The 17,455-nt window shown below is 49.9% G+C and overlaps 2 protein-coding genes across 3 annotated transcripts; both read left to right on the top strand.

Moving 5' to 3' along the window:
- Positions 1 to 68: 68 nt before the first annotated feature.
- On the top strand, positions 69 to 8,299 carry EIF3D (eukaryotic translation initiation factor 3 subunit D). 2 transcript variants are annotated; one of them, XM_068142360.1, is made up of 15 exons: positions 69 to 175; positions 546 to 680; positions 985 to 1,030; positions 1,397 to 1,533; positions 1,649 to 1,734; positions 2,193 to 2,265; positions 2,407 to 2,519; positions 2,736 to 2,868; positions 3,488 to 3,635; positions 3,867 to 3,997; positions 4,435 to 4,520; positions 4,748 to 4,877; positions 5,315 to 5,457; positions 6,392 to 6,672; positions 8,140 to 8,299. In XM_068142360.1, the coding sequence occupies exons 2-15, from the start codon at positions 558 to 560 to the stop codon at positions 8,151 to 8,153; spliced, it is 1,644 nt and encodes a 547-aa protein (XP_067998461.1). In that variant the 5' UTR covers positions 69 to 175; positions 546 to 557; the 3' UTR covers positions 8,154 to 8,299. The 2 variants fall into 2 exon arrangements, with proteins under 2 accessions (XP_067998461.1, XP_067998460.1); XM_068142359.1 differs by having other exon boundaries at positions 2,404 to 2,519.
- Positions 8,300 to 8,565: 266 nt separating this feature from the next.
- FOXRED2 (FAD dependent oxidoreductase domain containing 2) lies at positions 8,566 to 17,442 on the top strand. Its single transcript, XM_068142357.1, has 9 exons — positions 8,566 to 8,613; positions 9,186 to 9,716; positions 11,190 to 11,441; positions 11,907 to 12,176; positions 12,824 to 12,990; positions 13,638 to 13,803; positions 14,317 to 14,558; positions 15,438 to 15,608; positions 16,372 to 17,442. The coding sequence occupies exons 2-9, from the start codon at positions 9,208 to 9,210 to the stop codon at positions 16,635 to 16,637; spliced, it is 2,043 nt and encodes a 680-aa protein (XP_067998458.1). The 5' UTR covers positions 8,566 to 8,613; positions 9,186 to 9,207; the 3' UTR covers positions 16,638 to 17,442.
- The last annotated feature ends 13 nt before the right edge of the window (positions 17,443 to 17,455 follow it).

Here is a 17,455-nt window from a genome sequence, read left to right as displayed (position 1 = left end):
TGGATTGTGTTGGCGTTTTTTTAACTTTTACGACAGCGGCGCTTGGCGGCGTGGTTGTCGCGCAGCGCTGACGCCTAATAGGCGGGCCGGGGCCGTATGCGGCCTCTTTCCGCGTAGCCGCCGCTAGCGCTACCGCTGTATCCGCCTCCATCGGGGCCGTGACGGGGCCGCACAGGTGAGGGGCGCGCTGGAACCACTCCGGGGCCAGTCTCGTGCCCTACTGGCACTCGTCCGCGAGTATCGAGACCCCCAGCCCCGCCCCGGCGCGGCCGCCACAGGTTCCGGTGGGAGCCGGGTCGCCGCCCCTCCTGCTACACGCACAGTGGCAGCAGCGACCGGGGTTCCCCTTCCCACCCCAGCCACTGCCCTCGGTGCCCGCCCGGTTGGCAGAGGAGACTTCTCTGCCCACCCCTCACTGTGACACCCCGTCCTGGCCTGTACCGGTGAAAGGCCCCGGGCTCCAGTGCCCCACCCCAGCGGGTGTCACGGCATGCGGCGGGGCTCACTGAGGGTTTGGGGTGGTTTGTTGTGTTTTTTTTCTTTAGACGTTTAAAAAAATGGCGAAGTTCGTGACCCCTGTGATCCAGGACAACCCCTCTGGCTGGGGCCCGTGTGCCGTACCTGAGCAGTTCAGGGACATGCCCTACCAGCCCTTCAGCAAAGGAGACCGTCTGGGCAAGGTATCTCCACCGTGCCACATCGCACTGGGCTGCTGCTGAACGAGCTCCATGTGCCTTCTGGCATCCCACTTCTGCACACTGTCACTGGCTTTCACTTCTTACCGCTATGGCTGCTCTTCTGACGCCCTTTGCAATGTATCCTAAGATGTAATACAGATGGCAGCAGTTAGAAAGCATGGCAGGCGGAGTTTGGAGTTAAACAGCAGCGCTTGCTGCTTCTGCCCAAAGCACTGCATGTATGAAGTCAAGAGACCAGGGGGGAGACATCATATTAATACTTTTTTGACTATTTGTTTGTCTTTAGGTGGCTGATTGGACAGGAGCTACATACCAAGATAAAAGATACACAAGTACGTGCTGTCTGGTGGCTGCGCCTCCAGTTTATTTCCTACAAAGGTTTCTTCAAGCGTCATTCCAGCTTTCATGTCTCACACCCCCACCTGCACACCTCAGCAAGAGAGACTTCTTAAATTAGGATGCATGCCTCACCTTTGGGTGAGCTCTGTGGTGCTCTCCCTGTCCTTAGGGCCTTTTCCTGATTGTTATTACAGCCTCATGACTGGGGCTTCTCAGGGAGGCATGGAATGGGAGAAGATATACTCATGTAAGGCAGGAGTCCCATCAGACTTAGGTGGAGGCAGTTGAAAGGAATTAAGAGGGAGAAAGGTGGAAAGTGCTAGGGTTTATTTCCTGGAAGCATGCTTTCTTATTTCCAGACAAGTACTCGTCGCAGTTTGGAGGTGGAAGTCAATATGCCTATTTCCATGAGGAGGATGAGACTAGCTTCCAGCTGGTGGATACAACACGAACCCAGAAAACAGCGTACCAGAGGAATCGTATGCGATTTGCACAGGTAATGTGTGTTCAGAAGGGGGCTCAGAAGAAGCTTCAGCCTCAGGGAAGTGTTTTACAGCTGTCATCCTTTTTGGTATGTTGTTACTTCATTTTTTTCCACTTCCTTTCTGCAGAGGAACCTTCGGAGAGACAAGGACCGGCGGAACATGCCGCAGTTCAGCATGCAGACGCTGCCAAAGAGTGCCAAGCAGAAGGAGAGGTGAGGCCTTGGATATAAGCCTCCTGTGCTTGAGTTGGAGTGTGTGAACATACTGTTGGTAAAGGTGTGAATTTACTATAACAGAACCCACTGGAGATTACAGCAAGAAAGAATTTCAGGATGGTTCCAGTCCAAGGTTTTGCTGATGGCACTGGTAGTTAGAAGCATGGGTTTCCAACAGCTATCGAAGAATTTGGAAGGACATGGCTCTTCAAAGCACCCTTTCTGAAAACTGCACTGTGGTCTTTGGAGATAAAAATATTTAAAGAGCCACTCAGAATAATGAGCAGAGCTTTCAATGCCTTGGGCATCTGGATCAACAGACATCTCAGCAAATGTTTCAGTGGCTCAGTGCCTGAAAGCGTTGCTCCTCTGGTGGCAGTTTGGAAGCTTAGGAATGGTTGTGGCATGTGGGAATCGAGAATTCTTCACAGCTTTTCTCCTGTTTGTCATTTCAGAGATCGTTTGCGCCTACAGAAAAAGTTTCAGAAGCAGTTTGGAGTGAGGCAGAAATGGGACCAAAAGTCACAGGTAAACTAGCAAGCTTTCAGAAGCCTGCAGTGGTTTGGTTTCTCAGGCTGCACTCATGGAGCAGCTCCTCTTGCACAAATCCTGATGTGCTGTGCCTCCATTTCTCTCTCTCTCTGTGTCCTACATCTGGCTGCACAGCAGAAGCCTCGTGACTCGTCCGTTGAGGTTCGCAGTGATTGGGAGGTGAAGGAAGAGATGGATTTCCCTAGGCTGATGAAGATGCGTTACCTGGAGGTGTCAGAACCACAGGACATGTGAGTTCCTAAAGCAGCCATGTGCTTGCTCTCTGATCTGACTGGATTTTCGGAAAGCTGGAGAGCAAAGTTCTCCTGGCTTGGTTCTGAAGTTCATACTGACGTACCCAAAGCAAGGGGAGGTAATAGAATGCTCAACAGGGCCGTCTATCCTGTGTAGTTCTTAGCTGGTGGTATCTGTGGGGGGATATCAAGATGATCCTCTTCCCTTTGCAGAGAGTGCTGTGGAGCCCTAGAATACTATGACAAAGCCTTCGACCGCATTACAACAAGAAATGAGAAGCTGCTGAGGAGCATTAAGCGCATCTTCCATACCGTCACCACTACTGATGACCCAGTTATCCGAAAGGTATGCTAACTGGTTTGTGAATCCCAAAAGTGTTTCTCAGTGTGTGCTGTTATTCAACACCAGCTGTCACTATCAGACCAAAGATCGTGGCATGAAAGTTCCAGATGCCTATGCTTGCAGAGGAAAAGAAGCATTAGCTGGTATCATTACTGTTGTTAAGTCTGAGGCAGAGCTAAATGAATACAAAACGTGGAGTACTGGCCACGGTCAAGCTGTGGTTCTGGAAAGGCAAGCAAAGTGGTACTTGAGCTGTGTTGGGAAACAAATCTCTCTGTGAGAGATCTGGTTCTTGGGAGTTTCTGGTTTTGCAGATTAGGAAGAGTGGTAGATGTTTCTCTGTGATCCAGTAAGGAGCCCTGCCGTGTCCCAGCAGCATTAGCATTTGTTGTAATAGGTTTCTTTCTTTTCCCTTGTTTGGCTGAGGGTGGGCCTGCATTACTGGGTGGTACCTGATGCTTTGTCTAGCAGTGAGTGTTGTACCTACCAGTCTAGCTTCCTCAGCATGGGGAAAGTCATCAATGATCTGGTTTTCTAACACTTCTTGCCCTGAATGAGGAAGGGAAAAAGGTGTCTTTTCTTGTTGCTGAAACAGAGTTTTCTCCACCTTCTGTATCCATAGCTGGCCAAGACCCAAGGGAATGTGTTTGCCACAGATGCCATCCTGGCCACATTGATGAGCTGCACTCGCTCCGTCTACTCCTGGGACATCATTGTCCAGAGAGTTGGCTCCAAGCTTTTCTTTGACAAGAGAGACAATTCAGATTTCGGTAAGGAAAAATCACAAAAGACATTTCTGCTAGATAGAGAGTCTAAGCTTTATGCTTCTTTGAGTTTGTCTCAGCATCCAGACTGAGACCCCTGGAATAGCCTGATTACTGCAGTACACTTCCTAGGTGTAGGGGTAATGTGATCTGCTCCAGCGTAGGGCTGGAGATTCACTGAAGAGAATAGTTACCCCCTGCTTGAGTATAACTGCTGGTGTCTGGTTTTCTCCCCAGACCTCCTGACAGTGAGTGAAACAGCCAATGAACCACCACAGGAAGAGGGCAACTCCTTTAATTCTCCACGCAACCTTGCCATGGAAGCTACCTACATCAATCATAACTTCTCTCAGCAGTGCCTGAGGATGGTAAGGCGAAGCAGTGATGGGTGGTAGGGTCTGTATTTCAGAGAGTCTGAAGGAGACACTTCATCAATTGTGCTTTAGTACAGCACAGAAACAGTTTAATTGACAGAGGTATGTTACACTGATGTTCTTCCAGTTTTGAAAGAGCTGAGGCTACTTCTGGTGAGCAGTGTAACTGGTAGAAAGATTTTCACCTTTATTCCACAAAGAAGAAATCCCATTTCCATTGGTGGAGCAGGCAGACTTCTGAGTACACTTAGTGAGGCTAAAGTGCCAGAAGTACTGCTTACAGCAAAGTCAATGATGTGAAGATGAGGCTTCTCCATTCAGCATTTTTCTAGACCAAGGAAATTAGCTACTGTTGCCATTAGAGAGCATTTACCCAGGAGGAGAGAGCTCACTCACATTTTTTATCCTAACATGCCTATTTTCTTCTGCAGGGAAAGGAGAAATACAAATTTCCCAACCCAAACCCCTTTGTGGAGGATGACATGGATAAAAATGAAGTAGCCTCTGTTGCATACAGGTTTGTTAATCTCTCTCTGATGCTCAGATTTGACAAGGGGGAAAGATGTCAGCGTTATACAAAGGGAAAACAAGTTAAGACTGTTATTGGTAGAAGCTTTACCATAAGAGGATTCCTAGATGTCCTCACAGTGAACAGTTAAAGGGGGCAAGGATTTTGCTGAGGTCTTGCATGAGTCTGGAAGAGAGCAAGGGTTGGAGATAACTAACTGGATCGTGTGTTGGCAGGTACCGAAGGTGGAAGCTGGGGGATGATATAGATCTCATCGTCCGCTGTGAACATGATGGAGTGATGACAGGAGCTAATGGAGAAGTGTCATTCATCAACATCAAAACTCTGAACGAGTGGGATTCCAGGGTGAGGAGGAATGAGATCCCAAAGCTAGCTCTTAACTGCTTCACTGCTGCCTGTCATGCCAGGTACAGCAGGCAAGCAAGACACACATCTGGCAGTGTCCCTGGGATGGTTACGTTCCCCCAGGGTAGTATAATATTGATGCTGATGGCATTCTTCCCCAGATGTGAGGTAGCTGGTTTGAGCCCTCTTGTTCCTGGGGTTTTGGCACAGTGGGCTGAACTCTTGCCTCACAGATTTCATTTTCTAATCACCACTGGACAATCCTTGGTTGATATTTCTTCCTTCCAGTGCAAGGGCTTTCGCTGTAGGCTGCTGTTCATGTTCCCTCCTGTGCTAACATAAGGTAGATGGGAGAAACTTCCCTGTGTGATGTCAAGGTTGCTGAAGAGACAACTGCTGTCTTGTTAGGTTGACTGTAGTTTTGATTCTTCTCTCAGTACTGCAATGGAGTGGACTGGCGCCAGAAGCTTGACTCTCAGAGAGGGGCTGTGATAGCCACAGAGCTGAAAAACAACAGCTACAAATTAGCCCGCTGGACATGCTGTGCCTTGTTGGCTGGATCAGAATACCTCAAACTTGGGTAAGATGTGTTCTTCACACCTAATGTGCAAACACATACCAGATCAAGTGCATTTTCCATTATTTAACCCAGTCTATGTCAAAGTGCACTATTTATAGAGTGAGTAATCATAAAATCTCCCCATGTTTTGAGTGGCTGAGAGGGGAAGGTTTGCTGTGCGTCCACTGCCTCGGTATAAGCTGCTTTCCTTCAGCATCTGGCTGATGTGCCCTGCATTGTGACTGGCTTTGTGAGATCTCACAAATGTGGTGGGCAGGTAGCACCTGCAGCTCTCAGCAGCTGTGCTATCTGTCAGGAATTGAATTCAGATTCTCAGTACCTTGTTACTGAGAAATTGGGTGGAGGGGAAGTACTGCCACAGGCCTTTTTGAGCTGTCAGCTTGAGATAATCAAGTCTCTGCTGTGGATAATGAGCAGGAGGCATTTGCTATCTCAGTTCTGGTAGTTCTGCAGTCCTGGGTTCCATCCTCAGATATGAGACTCATGCATTTCCATCTGTTTAATTTCAGACTCCAGGCTAATTATGTACTGCTTAATTTTTATCTGTGGGACTAATCTTTCTGTATCTTTTGTACCACCTCATCTGATTTGGTGTGGTGGAAGGGTTCCAGACACATCACTGTTTCACAGCTTTGTTAGCCAGGAGATCCTTTTAGCTTTCAGTGTTAGAATGCAGAATACAGAATTAACCAGGTTGGGGAAGACCTTCAAGATCATCAAGTCCAACCTATCACCCAACACCATCTAATCAACTAAACTTAAGTGCCTCATCCAGTCTCATTTTAAACACCTCCAGTGATGGTGACTCCACCACCTAGCACATTTCAGCCAAGAAAACAAATCTAATGTGATCATGCTGCTTTTTTATGATGTCTTTCTGCTAGCTGGGCTTAATCTCCTGATATTCCTCTGGTTTCTTCTTGCCCCCAACCAGGTATGTGTCTCGTTACCACGTGAAGGACTCAGCCCGCCACGTGATCCTGGGCACACAGCAGTTCAAGCCAAATGAGTTCGCCAGCCAGATCAACCTGAGCATAGAGAACGCCTGGGGCATCCTGCGATGCGTCATTGACATCTGCATGAAGCTGGATGAGGGGAAGTACCTCATCCTCAAGGACCCCAACAAGCAGGTGATCCGGATCTACAGCTTGCCTGATGGCACCTTCAGCTCTGATGAAGATGAGGAGGATGAGGAGGAAGAAGAGGAAGAGGAAGGTTTGTAGCATACTTAGTGATTTGTGCTTTTAAGTGATTTGTGCTTTTAAGTGATCTACTGGCCTATATGAAAAGGGATGACCTGTGATAAAGACCAGATCTGAAGGGTGAGATAACAGTGCTATAAGAGGAGAGAAGTGAGGCTGGAGAATGTGTGGTCTTGAGGATGGGACTCAGTGGTGGAAGAGGTGTGAGTGACATTGAGAGTACTCTGTTGGAAGCAAAAAAAGATACTTGGTAATGCAGATGTTTTGCCTCTGTATGGGTAATATTGAATGAGGACTGATGTTATCAAGGGTGAGAACCCAGGTCCAGAACTCCAGCTGGCAAAATGAAGCCTGCTAAGGAGGCCTTCATTCAGCAGCCCCAGGATCTGGGCAAGTGCATGGCTGCTGATTTGTACTGGGATATTATTTCACTAAAGTAGAAATGGGAATCCAGCTGTAAGATGACACCTTTAGAATTGTGTGGTGACCATCCTGATCGAGGTAACTCAGTGAAGGCTTTTAGCAAGTGACTTTTGAAGTTGAGCAATCACTGGTTGGTCAGCCTGGGAGTTTCAGAGGATTGGTGGAGCCACAGTGGACAGCTGTTGTCTTTGCTGCCTGAAACCATCTGTGATCTGCATGTGCCATGCACAGTGGGAAATGGCTCGATCCAGAGCTCTTCTGTGATATGTAAAATATGTTGTTTTACAGTTGCAAACTTAGCCTATCTGCCTTGGTTTTCACTATGGGGATTCTAGGTTGCTGTGTCATTTGCTCGGGAATGTTGATTTTGTAATTCCAAATAAGGATCATATAACCTTAGCTGACACAGAACTTGGGGGTGGTGAGGGGATGACAACAGGCATGCTGAGGTGGGATGAATCTCCTCGAAGTGGCAGGGTTGTATTCTCTTGGAGCACTGTGCTAGCTCTGGGGCCTCCAGCATAGGAAAGACAGTGACCTGCCCAGCAGGTCCAGAGAAGGACCTCCACCCAGAAGCGTTGGGGTTTCCACTGTGAGGATAGGCTTAGACACTTGGAGTTGTTCAGCCTGGAGAAGACAAGACTCTAGGGAGACCTTACTGAAGTCTTTCAGTACTTAAAATGGGACTGTAAGGGAGGCGGGGAGGGACTCAGTGAGTGCAGTGATAGAATGAGGGGGATTGGTTTTACACTGGGAGAGGGTAGATTTAGGTTAGATATTAGGAATAAATTTCGTTACAGTAAAGGTGAAACAGGTTTGCCCAGAGAAGCTGTGGATGCCCTATCCTGGAGGCATTCAAGGCCAAGCTGGATGGGGCATTGAGCAACATCTAGTTGAGTATGCCCTTGCTTGATGTGGGAGGTTGGGCCAGATGATGTTTAAATGTCCCTTTCAGTGATTCCTTGTGTCATTAGCTTGATAGGGTTTGGTTTGAGCTTTGGGGCCTTTTTCTTTCCCCTGCTGCATTCACTTCACGCCTCTTTCTTTTCTCTTTCAGAGGAAGAGAGCTGAACGCAGCCAGCGCAGGGGGGTGGCAGCGCCTGGACTCGCCTCCCTCCCGCTGAGGAGGCGGGTGTCGGCTCTGCCTTGGCCCGCAGCCGTTCTGCAAATAAGTGCTGAGGGGCGAGAAAGCGCAATAAAGTTACTTTGGCACAGTGGCGCTGTGTGCTGCGTGGCTGGGGACGGGGGTGCGGGGCAAGGGGGCGGCCGGGGCCGGAGCAGAGGCCGTGTTCGTTCCCTGCGCGCGCCTGTCCCTTTAAGCGCGGCACCCCTCCCCTGCCCCCCTTCTCCCGGCACGTGGTACGTGAGCGGCGGCGGAAAGAGGCGGCTGTGTCACGTGAGGCCGCGAGGGGCGGTGGCTGGGGGCGCGCCCCTCCCTCTGGCGTCTGGGCGGGAGTGGCCTCGCTGCCCTGGGCCCCCCGGCGCGTGCGCGGCGCGGGAGGCGGGGAGCAGCGCGAGCTCGGCGGTGCAGGTGCGGCCGTTGGCGGGACGGGTCCGGCCGGCTGGCGGCGGCCCCGTGCTCCCTCGCGAATGGCGGCCCCGCCCCACATGCCATTGAGCGGGGGAGGGAGGGGGAATTGGGGTCAAGGCCGGTCCCTATTGGCGGGGGAGCGAGGGCAGTGCGGGCACCCCATTTCCCATTGGTTGACAGGCTTGCGCCTCCCTTTCACATTGGCTGTTGGAGCGCAGGGACGTGGGGCCATTAGTCCACAGGTGCTGCCTCACCTTTTCACCCCATGTTGTCTGGTACTGGCTGGGACAGGTAGCCCTGTGAGCCCGTTAGTTGGAAAGCCTGGGATCCTTTTTACTATTGGCTACAGGGAACGGGGCTCTGCCCTGACACCCCCATCCAGGCTTGGGGTCCTGGGGGGTAGTGGTGGCATTATGGGGACTGGGCCTGGGCAGGCAGCAGGCTGGGACCAGCCAGCAGAGGCCTTTTGCAGTGAGGCCTCCGTCAGATGGAGTTGCTTGTCAGGAGGCCTCCGTACCTAGAACTGCTAATCCCTCGGGTGATGCCCATCTCCCCGGTCCTCTCCCCTGCAGGGGTGGCTGTCCCCGCCCTGCCATGGCCCCAGCACTCTGCAGGACACTCCTGGGGCTGGCCTTGTGTGTGGCGAGCAGTGCTGCTTTCCTCTACCACGACTACTGCATCATTGGGGCTGGCCCCTCAGGCTTGCAGGCAGCCTATTTCCTCCAGCAAGCCAGCCGAGACTACATCGTCTTTGAGCGGAGCCACGCTCCTGGCAGCTTCTTCGCCCTCTACCCTCGCCACCGCAAGCTCATCAGCATCAACAAGCGGTACACAGGCAAGTCCAACAGTGAGTTCAACCTCCGCCATGACTGGAACTCCCTCCTCAGCCATGACCGCCGGCTGCTTTTCAAACACTACTCCCATGATTTCTTCCCTGACGCTGACACAATGGTGCATTACCTGGAGGACTTTGCTTCCCTGCTGAAGCTTCAAGTTCAGTACAACACAGCTATCATCCACGTGACGCTGGAGAAGAACGAGCAAGCCTGGAATGGCCACTATTTCCTCCTGACTGACCAGGACAGGCAGAACTACAAATGCAGGTAATAGGTGAAGGCAGGGCTAGGCACGCCGCTCTCCATGGGCACCTTCAAAGTAAGAAAGTCGCTGAATAAGTGAGGTTGGAAGCGACCCATAAGAGTAATTTCATTTTAAGTCCCTTGCCCAAAGCAGGGCCAGTGACATAAAGTTGTCCTAGCCTTGCCCTGTTGAGGCATGAGTGATGAAGATTTCCCAGCCTCTTACAGCCTTAACCACCATCACAGAGGAAAAATATTTTACTAGAGTCAGTGAGGTGGGTGGGTGTAATATCTGCCTCTAGGACAGTATTGCCTTTCATGTGCATTATGCCTCAGACAGCTGAGTAGCTGGCAGGGCAGACACAAACTGACTGTGATTGCTGTTACCACAGGTTCCATCCTGGATAAATCACTTCTGGTTTATCCCTAAATAACTGCTTTCTGTGGGAATACAAAACCAAACCAAACCACAGCTATACTGTTTTCTACTGCCTTTATTACAAACTCAGGTGAGTCTGTGCAGTAACATCTCACTTCTCTTAGAAGTACGCCCCTGAAGCCCAGGACTAGCACAGAGCTGGCAGAGGGGAACCACAGAAAAGTGAGGCTGTTGCAGTTGGGGGAGCCACCTGTGAAATAACCTCATGGCTGCTGGTCCCTGAATTCCACTTCTCTTTATCATATTTACACACGTGTATCCTGTAACTCCATTGAGCTGCATTCCTAGAAGTTACCCTGTGAACATACGGAGTGTAGTTCTCACCTCCTGAGAATCTCAGCTCCACAACAGCAGGTCTTGCTGGCTGTCACTTGGAGGTGCGCTGGCTGGCAGGCTTGCAGAGGACAGAAGGCAATCCTGGGCACCCACACACTGCAAGCAAATTGTGCTCTTGGGAGCTGCATGAGCAAGACTGGGACAGCAGACAGTGCTGCTGGCCTGGGCTGCCTGGTGTTGCCATCTACGTCAGAAAAACGTCCTTAAGATTCAAGTAGAATTTCTTATGGAGAGATACAAAGATTAGTGTACTTAATTTTGGTGTTAACCATTACTGATGGTTTTATGAGCAGGAGTTAGGTCTTAAAACAGTGAAACCATATTCTGTCCCTCTTAAAGATTACTTAGGCTCTACTGTACAAATCAGAGTACTTCTTAAAGCATCAGCCTGTGAAGCTTTGGTATGGTGTTTATCACCAGAGAGGACACAGGAGTAGTACTCACACATTCAGCAATCTGACATATCTGTATGACACCCACGCTGGCTTTTGCTATATATAATGATGTTGGCCTGAGGATAGGGAAAAGAGGAGGAGATCATTAGATAAAACTGGAGAGAGGTTTCTTTTGAAATCATGACCTGTGCAGCTGATGCAGTGTGGCTGCAGGGTGTACATCACAACCATTTTCCACAGCGGGAGGACAAGCGAGTGATGAGATGGAGCAATGGCCTCATTCTCTCAAGTCCTGCGTTCCCAAGTGCCATCTCTGTTTTTTTGCAGCTCTTTGTTGGTGGCTACTGGGACGTGGGTCCCCAACGTGGTGAATTTTCCTGGCTCAGAGTATGTTGAGGGTTACGAGACTGTGTCTGTCAACCCAGAGGATTTTGCTGGCCAAACCGTGTTGATCTTGGGCCGGGGGAACTCAGCCTTTGAGACAGCAGAGAACATTCTGGGCGTCACGAACTTCATCCATATGGTGAGCCGGTCCCGGGTGCGCCTCTCGTGGGCCACCCACTACGTTGGGGATCTGAGGTAGGAAACCATTTCAAGGAGAATTATTGCCCAGATGATGAGCTGGACTGGCACAGGATGTGCTGTGGTCCTGCAGGTTGCAGAGGAAACATAGCACCTTCTGTCTTTACGTTGTCTGTTTAAAGCAGTCCAGGTTGTAGTTGCTGAAAATAGGAGCTTGATGATATTTCACACACGGCTCTTTGGAGTCTGTGAACTAGGAAAATACCTCTTTGGAAAATACATCATTACAAAGAGTGGGCTCCCAAGTTGTTGCCTTGCTGCCAATCACAGAGGAGAGCAAAGAGATTGACTACATCCTACAAGGGTGCTGCTCCTGTGAGCCCTGAGGCTCTGGGAATAGCCTTTGCACAGGAGTGTGGGATGCCTGCTAAAGGTGTCTTATTTTCAGCAGCTGAGAGAGAAGCATGGCTCCCACCTCTCCTCCCTTCTTTTAGCCATTCTTGCACATTCTTTTCTTCATAGAGCAATTAACAATGGCCTGCTGGACACCTACCAGCTGAAATCTCTGGACGGGCTTCTGGAGGGTGACCTGGAAGATCTGGCTATTGTGAAGGATAAGAAAGGAAAGCTGCACATCACACTGCGGTTCTACCTGGAGGACAGGAACACCAGTGCAGGCATTGACTCCATCACCCTGCCCCAGGACGAACTGGACAATTTTGCCACCCGTGCTCCTTACGACCGTGTCATCCGCTGCCTGGGCTGGAAGTTTGACTTCTCTATCTACAACAGGTGAGGGAAGCAAGTAGGAAAAATGGTAGGTTCCTCTCCTAGCAGTATTGCTCAGACCTCCACATGCTCTGAGCTACCCACACAGTCCTTTGTTTACCCTTCAGCTACAGCTGTCCCGCAGTGGGAACATGTGTGCCACTGCCTTCTGACTGACAGGCTCTAGGGCTGAGCAAACAGCCATGCTGGGACCTGGGTGACACAAGAATTGTGCCTTTGGAACTTAACATCCTGATCTGCCAGATCACCTGGAGAAGCCTGGCAATATTTTTGGAATGAGGATGGTAGAGGTGCAGATGGCTACAGAAAGGTTTTGTCTGTTTTTTTTCCCTGAGGATGCAACCTTCACTCCACCTTGGTTTATCTCTTAGTGCATCCTGCAAGTGAAAATGATACTGCTAACTTTACTGTCTTCCAAAATTCACTGTCAGTGGCTCAGGCTGGAATTTGATCTTCTCCAGAGCTACCTTGAGAAGATCAGCCTTGTCTTCTGGAAGATTCTTCTTGTAGTAGTAAAGCCCATTGAAGACAGCAGGGGCATGAAGCAGAGTCTTGCATGGCTGCAATAGAATGTGTGCCTTCTTAGAAACCCTTTTCATTTTTCTATCCTTGCCCTTTCCAACAGCCTGCTCTTCTCTTTTGCACCTCAGATCCCTTAAAATGATGCCAGGGAAAGGGTATAAAAAGAAGTATCCTCAGATCAATCCCAACTATGAGTCCAGAAGCACTCGGGGACTCTTTGTTCTTGGCACTGCTAGCCATTCTGTTGACTTCAGGAAATCTGCTGGGGGCTTCATCCATGGATTCCGGTATACAAGTGAGTACAGAAGGGTGCACAGAAAGGGTAGAGGTGGGGATTGTTCCTCCTTTCAAAGGAACAGTTCACAGCTTGCTGCTGGAAAAAGATCACCCTCAGTCTTCTGCAGGCAGTAAGAAGGACAAAACACAGCCAAGCTGCAGCTGTGTCATCTGAAGTGGAGGAGAAGTGACTTGGGGTCATAGCTGAAGTTTTTGGTTGTCTCTCTTTGTTTTGTCTTGTGTCTCTCTTGCCCGTTGTCTCTTATTTATGTAACACAATAGATTTCTGCCTGCCAGATGCTCTGCCTCGTGACAGGCTGTGGGTGAGAGGTCTGTGCTGTGGAGTTAAAACCCAGCCGCTCTGGGCAGTAGAGAGAATTTCTGTCCTTATGTGTGTGCCCATCCTTATCACTAAAGGGCTGCTCAGAAGTAAGGAAATATCCCTGAGGAGCCCCCACCCCCTTATCAACCACTTAGCAGCATATCAGGGCATCTCCACTGCATTTACCAGCGATTGGGGTGGGGGATCCTGAGCATGGATGAGCTGTAAAGCTTGTTTATTGTGTCCTGCTGGTATCTGTGTGTGCTGCAGCAGAGCAATTGGATTTCCTAAGAGCTGAAGCCTGTGTTTCTAACGAGCTGTCTGTGTTTCTCTCTGTATCTTAGCTCGTGCAGTCCACCGCCTATTGGAAAACCGTCACCATGGTGTCCCCTGGCCCTCCACAGTCTACCCTATTACACAGCTGACCAATTCCATCATCAAGAGGGTGAATGAGGCCTCAGGCCTCTACCAGATGTTCAGTGTCCTGGCTGACATCATACTGCTGAGAGAGTGAGTAATTATTCCCAGCACTGCCCTCCATTGTTTCACTCCTGTTTCTTTACCATTGCTTCCCATGGTACCACCACACAAATTGCTTCACTGCTGCATAAGGATGTGGCCATCACATAGGCAGCTACCTCAATACCTGTACTGCTACCACAACTGGTGCCAATATGCCCAATTCTGCCAATTTCTTCCCTCTCTTAAAAGGCTGAAACGGTCCAGACCTTCCCTCTCAGCTCAGGGCTGTAGTACCTTTTTTTACTGTCCCCAGGGAAAAGCTTTCCTTGAGCAGTGCTAATTTAGAGAGAAATCCCATAATACAGGAGATTAATGGAGCCTTTTAACAGTGTCCTCAGCCTTCATAAACTCTGCATCAAGTCCAGCCCAGATGTGTAATGACCAGAAATAATTACTATCTGATGGTGCCTTGGCCTTAGCCTCAACCAGCTGAGGGGGGGTTGGATCCCAGCTGGCTTTTCTTTGGTGGAAAAGTCTGATGGTTTCGGTTGCAATTCACAGGAACGCCACTGCCTTTGAATACCTGGAGGAGTACCCAGTTGGAGTCCTGGCTGAACTGGAAATGCAGACAGGGAGGAAGGCTCCCAATGGGCTGTTTGTCATCATCATGGAGTATGGAAGGAATTTCTCTGGGGATGACAAGGATGTCTTTTACTACAACCGAGCTGTGGGAGAGGCACAGCATGCCTGGCAGTCCAACTTTTTACACCCTGTTATTTACTATTACAAACACCTCCCAACAGGTAAGCTTTCCAGCCTCGCCCTGCTAATTACCTGATATGAACCAAACAGTGAGGGACAGAGATACCTCACAGATAAAGGCCAGTGATGGGGCACACCCTTTCCCTTCACTTTCTTCATGTCCATCCTCTGGGGCACTTGCCACCACTATGTGAGATGAAGAAAAAGCTGGGAGTTGGGAGGAGTTTCTGTTGGTCAGACTGATATGGAGCATGGGGTGAGTGGCTTGTACCAGAGACCATTCAAGGATAAGAACAAACAGGCATGCTGGAAATTTCCCCATCCACAAAAAGAAGATATTTGCTTCCCTTTGGCTGGCACCCTGTGTGTATTTTGCAGAGTCCCAGTAGATGAGCCTGGGCTTTTCAGCGTTGCTGCTACAAGACAGCTGCTGTCTGTGGCTGGCCTAAGTTTGAGGGGCCACAGAGTGACAGAGGCAGCCAAAGGCAAGCGTTTGAAGATGAGTGTTGTACCCAGCAAACAAACATGCTCAGAAGAGATTTCCTTGGGAAATGAGTGTGCTGAATCTTCATCTCCAAAAACCTAGGGTCAAGTTGTGTGCCTTGCACGGGGGGGGTTGGAAAAAAGCCTGACGGGAAGCAGCATTAAAGCTTGAGTGCAGCTCAGTCCATCTCACAGTCCCTGCCTAAGGGAAGCAAGAGTGAAATGAGATAAAGTACTGCAGGCTGGGACAAGGGTCAGCTGTACAGCAGCAGGGCTGTTGAGGACACAGCTAGCAGAGGGGATTGCAAATGAAAGGAAGGTAGGGATTAAAAGGTCAGGACAAAAGCTGAAACAGCTGTTGTAGCTGCTTTCCGCTTCCCAAGCTCTTTTTAATGCCATTTTGATTCTGAGAGATTCCCTTAATGTTCTTTTGGCAGAGCATGAGATGAAACTTCGACCCTCAGATTGGCCTCTTCCCCGCCCAGATGCCATCCATCACATTGTGGAGGACTTTCTGACCGACTGGACAGCCCCAAATGCTCACATCCTGCCACTGAGGCGGTTCTTGGAGAACTGCCTCGGCACTGACCTGCGCAATTTCTTTGCAGGTAATTTGAGCGCAGGCTCGAGGTGGCAGGAGGAGGAGGGGATGTAAGGGATGAGTGACAGGAGTGATGTCTTCTGCAGATAGCTGAGATCTGCCTGTGGTGAGCTAACTGGTGGTCTCACTTCCAGTCACACCTCTTGGATGTGCTTCCAAGACAGTAAAAAGTGTGGGTGGGGAGTGTATGTGTGTTCCCGAATAGCCTTGGCTTTTGCTTGCCACCAGAGTGAGACTGGCCCAGGCACATACAGATTTAGGGGAAGGTTTATGAGTTTGGGTTCAGTTCCTTTCCTAGCTGCAGCTTTCCTTCCTCCTCCATTATCTGAATGTTCCTTTGTGCCATCGGGTACCAGATCTCTTCTCAAATACTGATGATGGCATTGCTTTCCCATGGGAAATGGGAGTGCTGGGATGTAAGAGAGAACCTCAGCTGCCTCCCTTTCTGAAGACTGGTCTAGAAACCTTCTGGAGGAATTCCATGTGGCACACAGAGGGAAGCAATCCTGTGGAATGAAGAGGATCCCAGAGGGCTACAAACTCAGATACAGCTCCTTCTCAAGAGTACAGACTGGAGATTCTACCCTTCATCTCCTGGACTTAAGTCAATCATTCTGTGGCTATGTGGAGCAGGGTGCTGGGTGGGAAACGCCAGTCATCTTCCCTCATCCTCTCTGCCACTTGATTTGAATGAGTCCTCAAGAGTTGATGGGAATTTTTCTCTAGAGAGTGTCTCTGCTGAGTCTGATTTTGGATCCTTTTCCCCACAGAGTCCTGCTTCCTGTTCGCCTTCACCCATCAGAAGCTGCCTCCCTTCTGTCGGCAGGGGTACATGAGAATGCAAGGGCTGCTGGGGAGCGAGGGGCTGCTGCGCCGCGCGGCAGAAGCTGGCCTGCTGGAGGATTACACTCTCACAGATGTGTCGGGTGACAGACCCCCTGGCAGCCACAGAGCACCACAGGACCAGCTGCTGAGAGATCACGTGATATCAGTTCGTCCCTTGCAGCATCTTGTCAATGCCAAGGATGAGCTTTAACCATTCTTGCTCCACACTGAAACTACAGGTGCTGTTGTGACAGTATTGTAACAGAGATCCACAGCAGGGTTCTGCTCTTTCCCGTGCATCTTTTCCATCCTCATGCCTTCCAGTGATCATGAATTGCCAAAGACCTGCTCAGATCTTCCTGTTACAAAGAGGACCAAGATGCTCTGAAGGATAACTGAGGGGCCAAAACCCAGTCATCCTGAGGCTCCTGCATTGTCCTTGCAGAGTTCATAGTTGCCTGAAGATGGTGTTTGTGTTGTATCTCGCAGACCAATGTCTACAGCGACGTCCAGGGGTCACAGAAGAGAGTGCAGGAACGCCTGGGTAACAAAATGCCACGTACCTCTCCGGAGGTGACCTGCTGTGCTCGTGCCCTGTGGCAGCCCGGCGCAGGCTCTCAATCCCCTGGGTGCTGTAAGCTGTGTTGGTGCACCAGATCCCAAAGCAGTGCTGTGGGCAAACTTCTCAGTATTTCTCCTGCATTTGAGTTAGGGTGGTTGTGGAGCTCATGCAGAGAAGGGTGTTTTTAGTTACCATTTAGGTTGGTAAATTACATTTGTCATTTCCAAAAGAGCACTGCAAAGGACTCTTCCATCCCTGAGGGTGAGGAGCTTGCCTGGAATGCCTGGGACACAGACTTATACTGAGTTCAGCTCCGCTGTCCTCATGTCTTTCTTCTGCACCTAGCAGCCTGAAAGGTTAGCCCTTGTCTTTTGTAAAGCATGACCAATTTCACTCCTGTTTGCACTATGTCCCATCAAGAAAGTTTGGGGACTTTGATCAATGCTGTTAAAAATGCTCGGTTTCTA

This window comes from Melanerpes formicivorus, unplaced genomic scaffold (assembly GCF_026170545.1).
Source record: "Melanerpes formicivorus ecotype bairdi unplaced genomic scaffold, bMelFor1.0.p_v2 SCAF_8, whole genome shotgun sequence".
In the NCBI taxonomy this organism is placed as follows: domain Eukaryota; kingdom Metazoa; phylum Chordata; class Aves; order Piciformes; family Picidae; genus Melanerpes; species Melanerpes formicivorus.
The sequence above is the reverse complement of the archived record's forward strand: the minus strand, read 5'-3'. Positions and strand labels throughout refer to the sequence as shown.

Bases quoted from the DNA above. Each gene is read 5' to 3' on its own strand.
- EIF3D (XM_068142359.1), top strand. From the start codon at position 558: ATGGCGAAGTTCGTGACCCCTGTGATCCAGGACAACCCCTCTGGCTGG. The intron at 1,031-1,396 runs GTACGTGCTGTC...TCTTATTTCCAG, and splicing joins CCAAGATAAAAGATACACAA to ACAAGTACTCGTCGCAGTTT. The intron at 4,878-5,314 runs GTGAGGAGGAAT...TTCTTCTCTCAG, and splicing joins TGAACGAGTGGGATTCCAGG to TACTGCAATGGAGTGGACTG.
- FOXRED2 (XM_068142357.1), top strand. From the start codon at position 9,208: ATGGCCCCAGCACTCTGCAGGACACTCCTGGGGCTGGCCTTGTGTGTG. The intron at 11,442-11,906 runs GTAGGAAACCAT...TTTTCTTCATAG, and splicing joins CACTACGTTGGGGATCTGAG to AGCAATTAACAATGGCCTGC. The intron at 12,991-13,637 runs GTGAGTACAGAA...TCTGTATCTTAG, and splicing joins CCATGGATTCCGGTATACAA to CTCGTGCAGTCCACCGCCTA.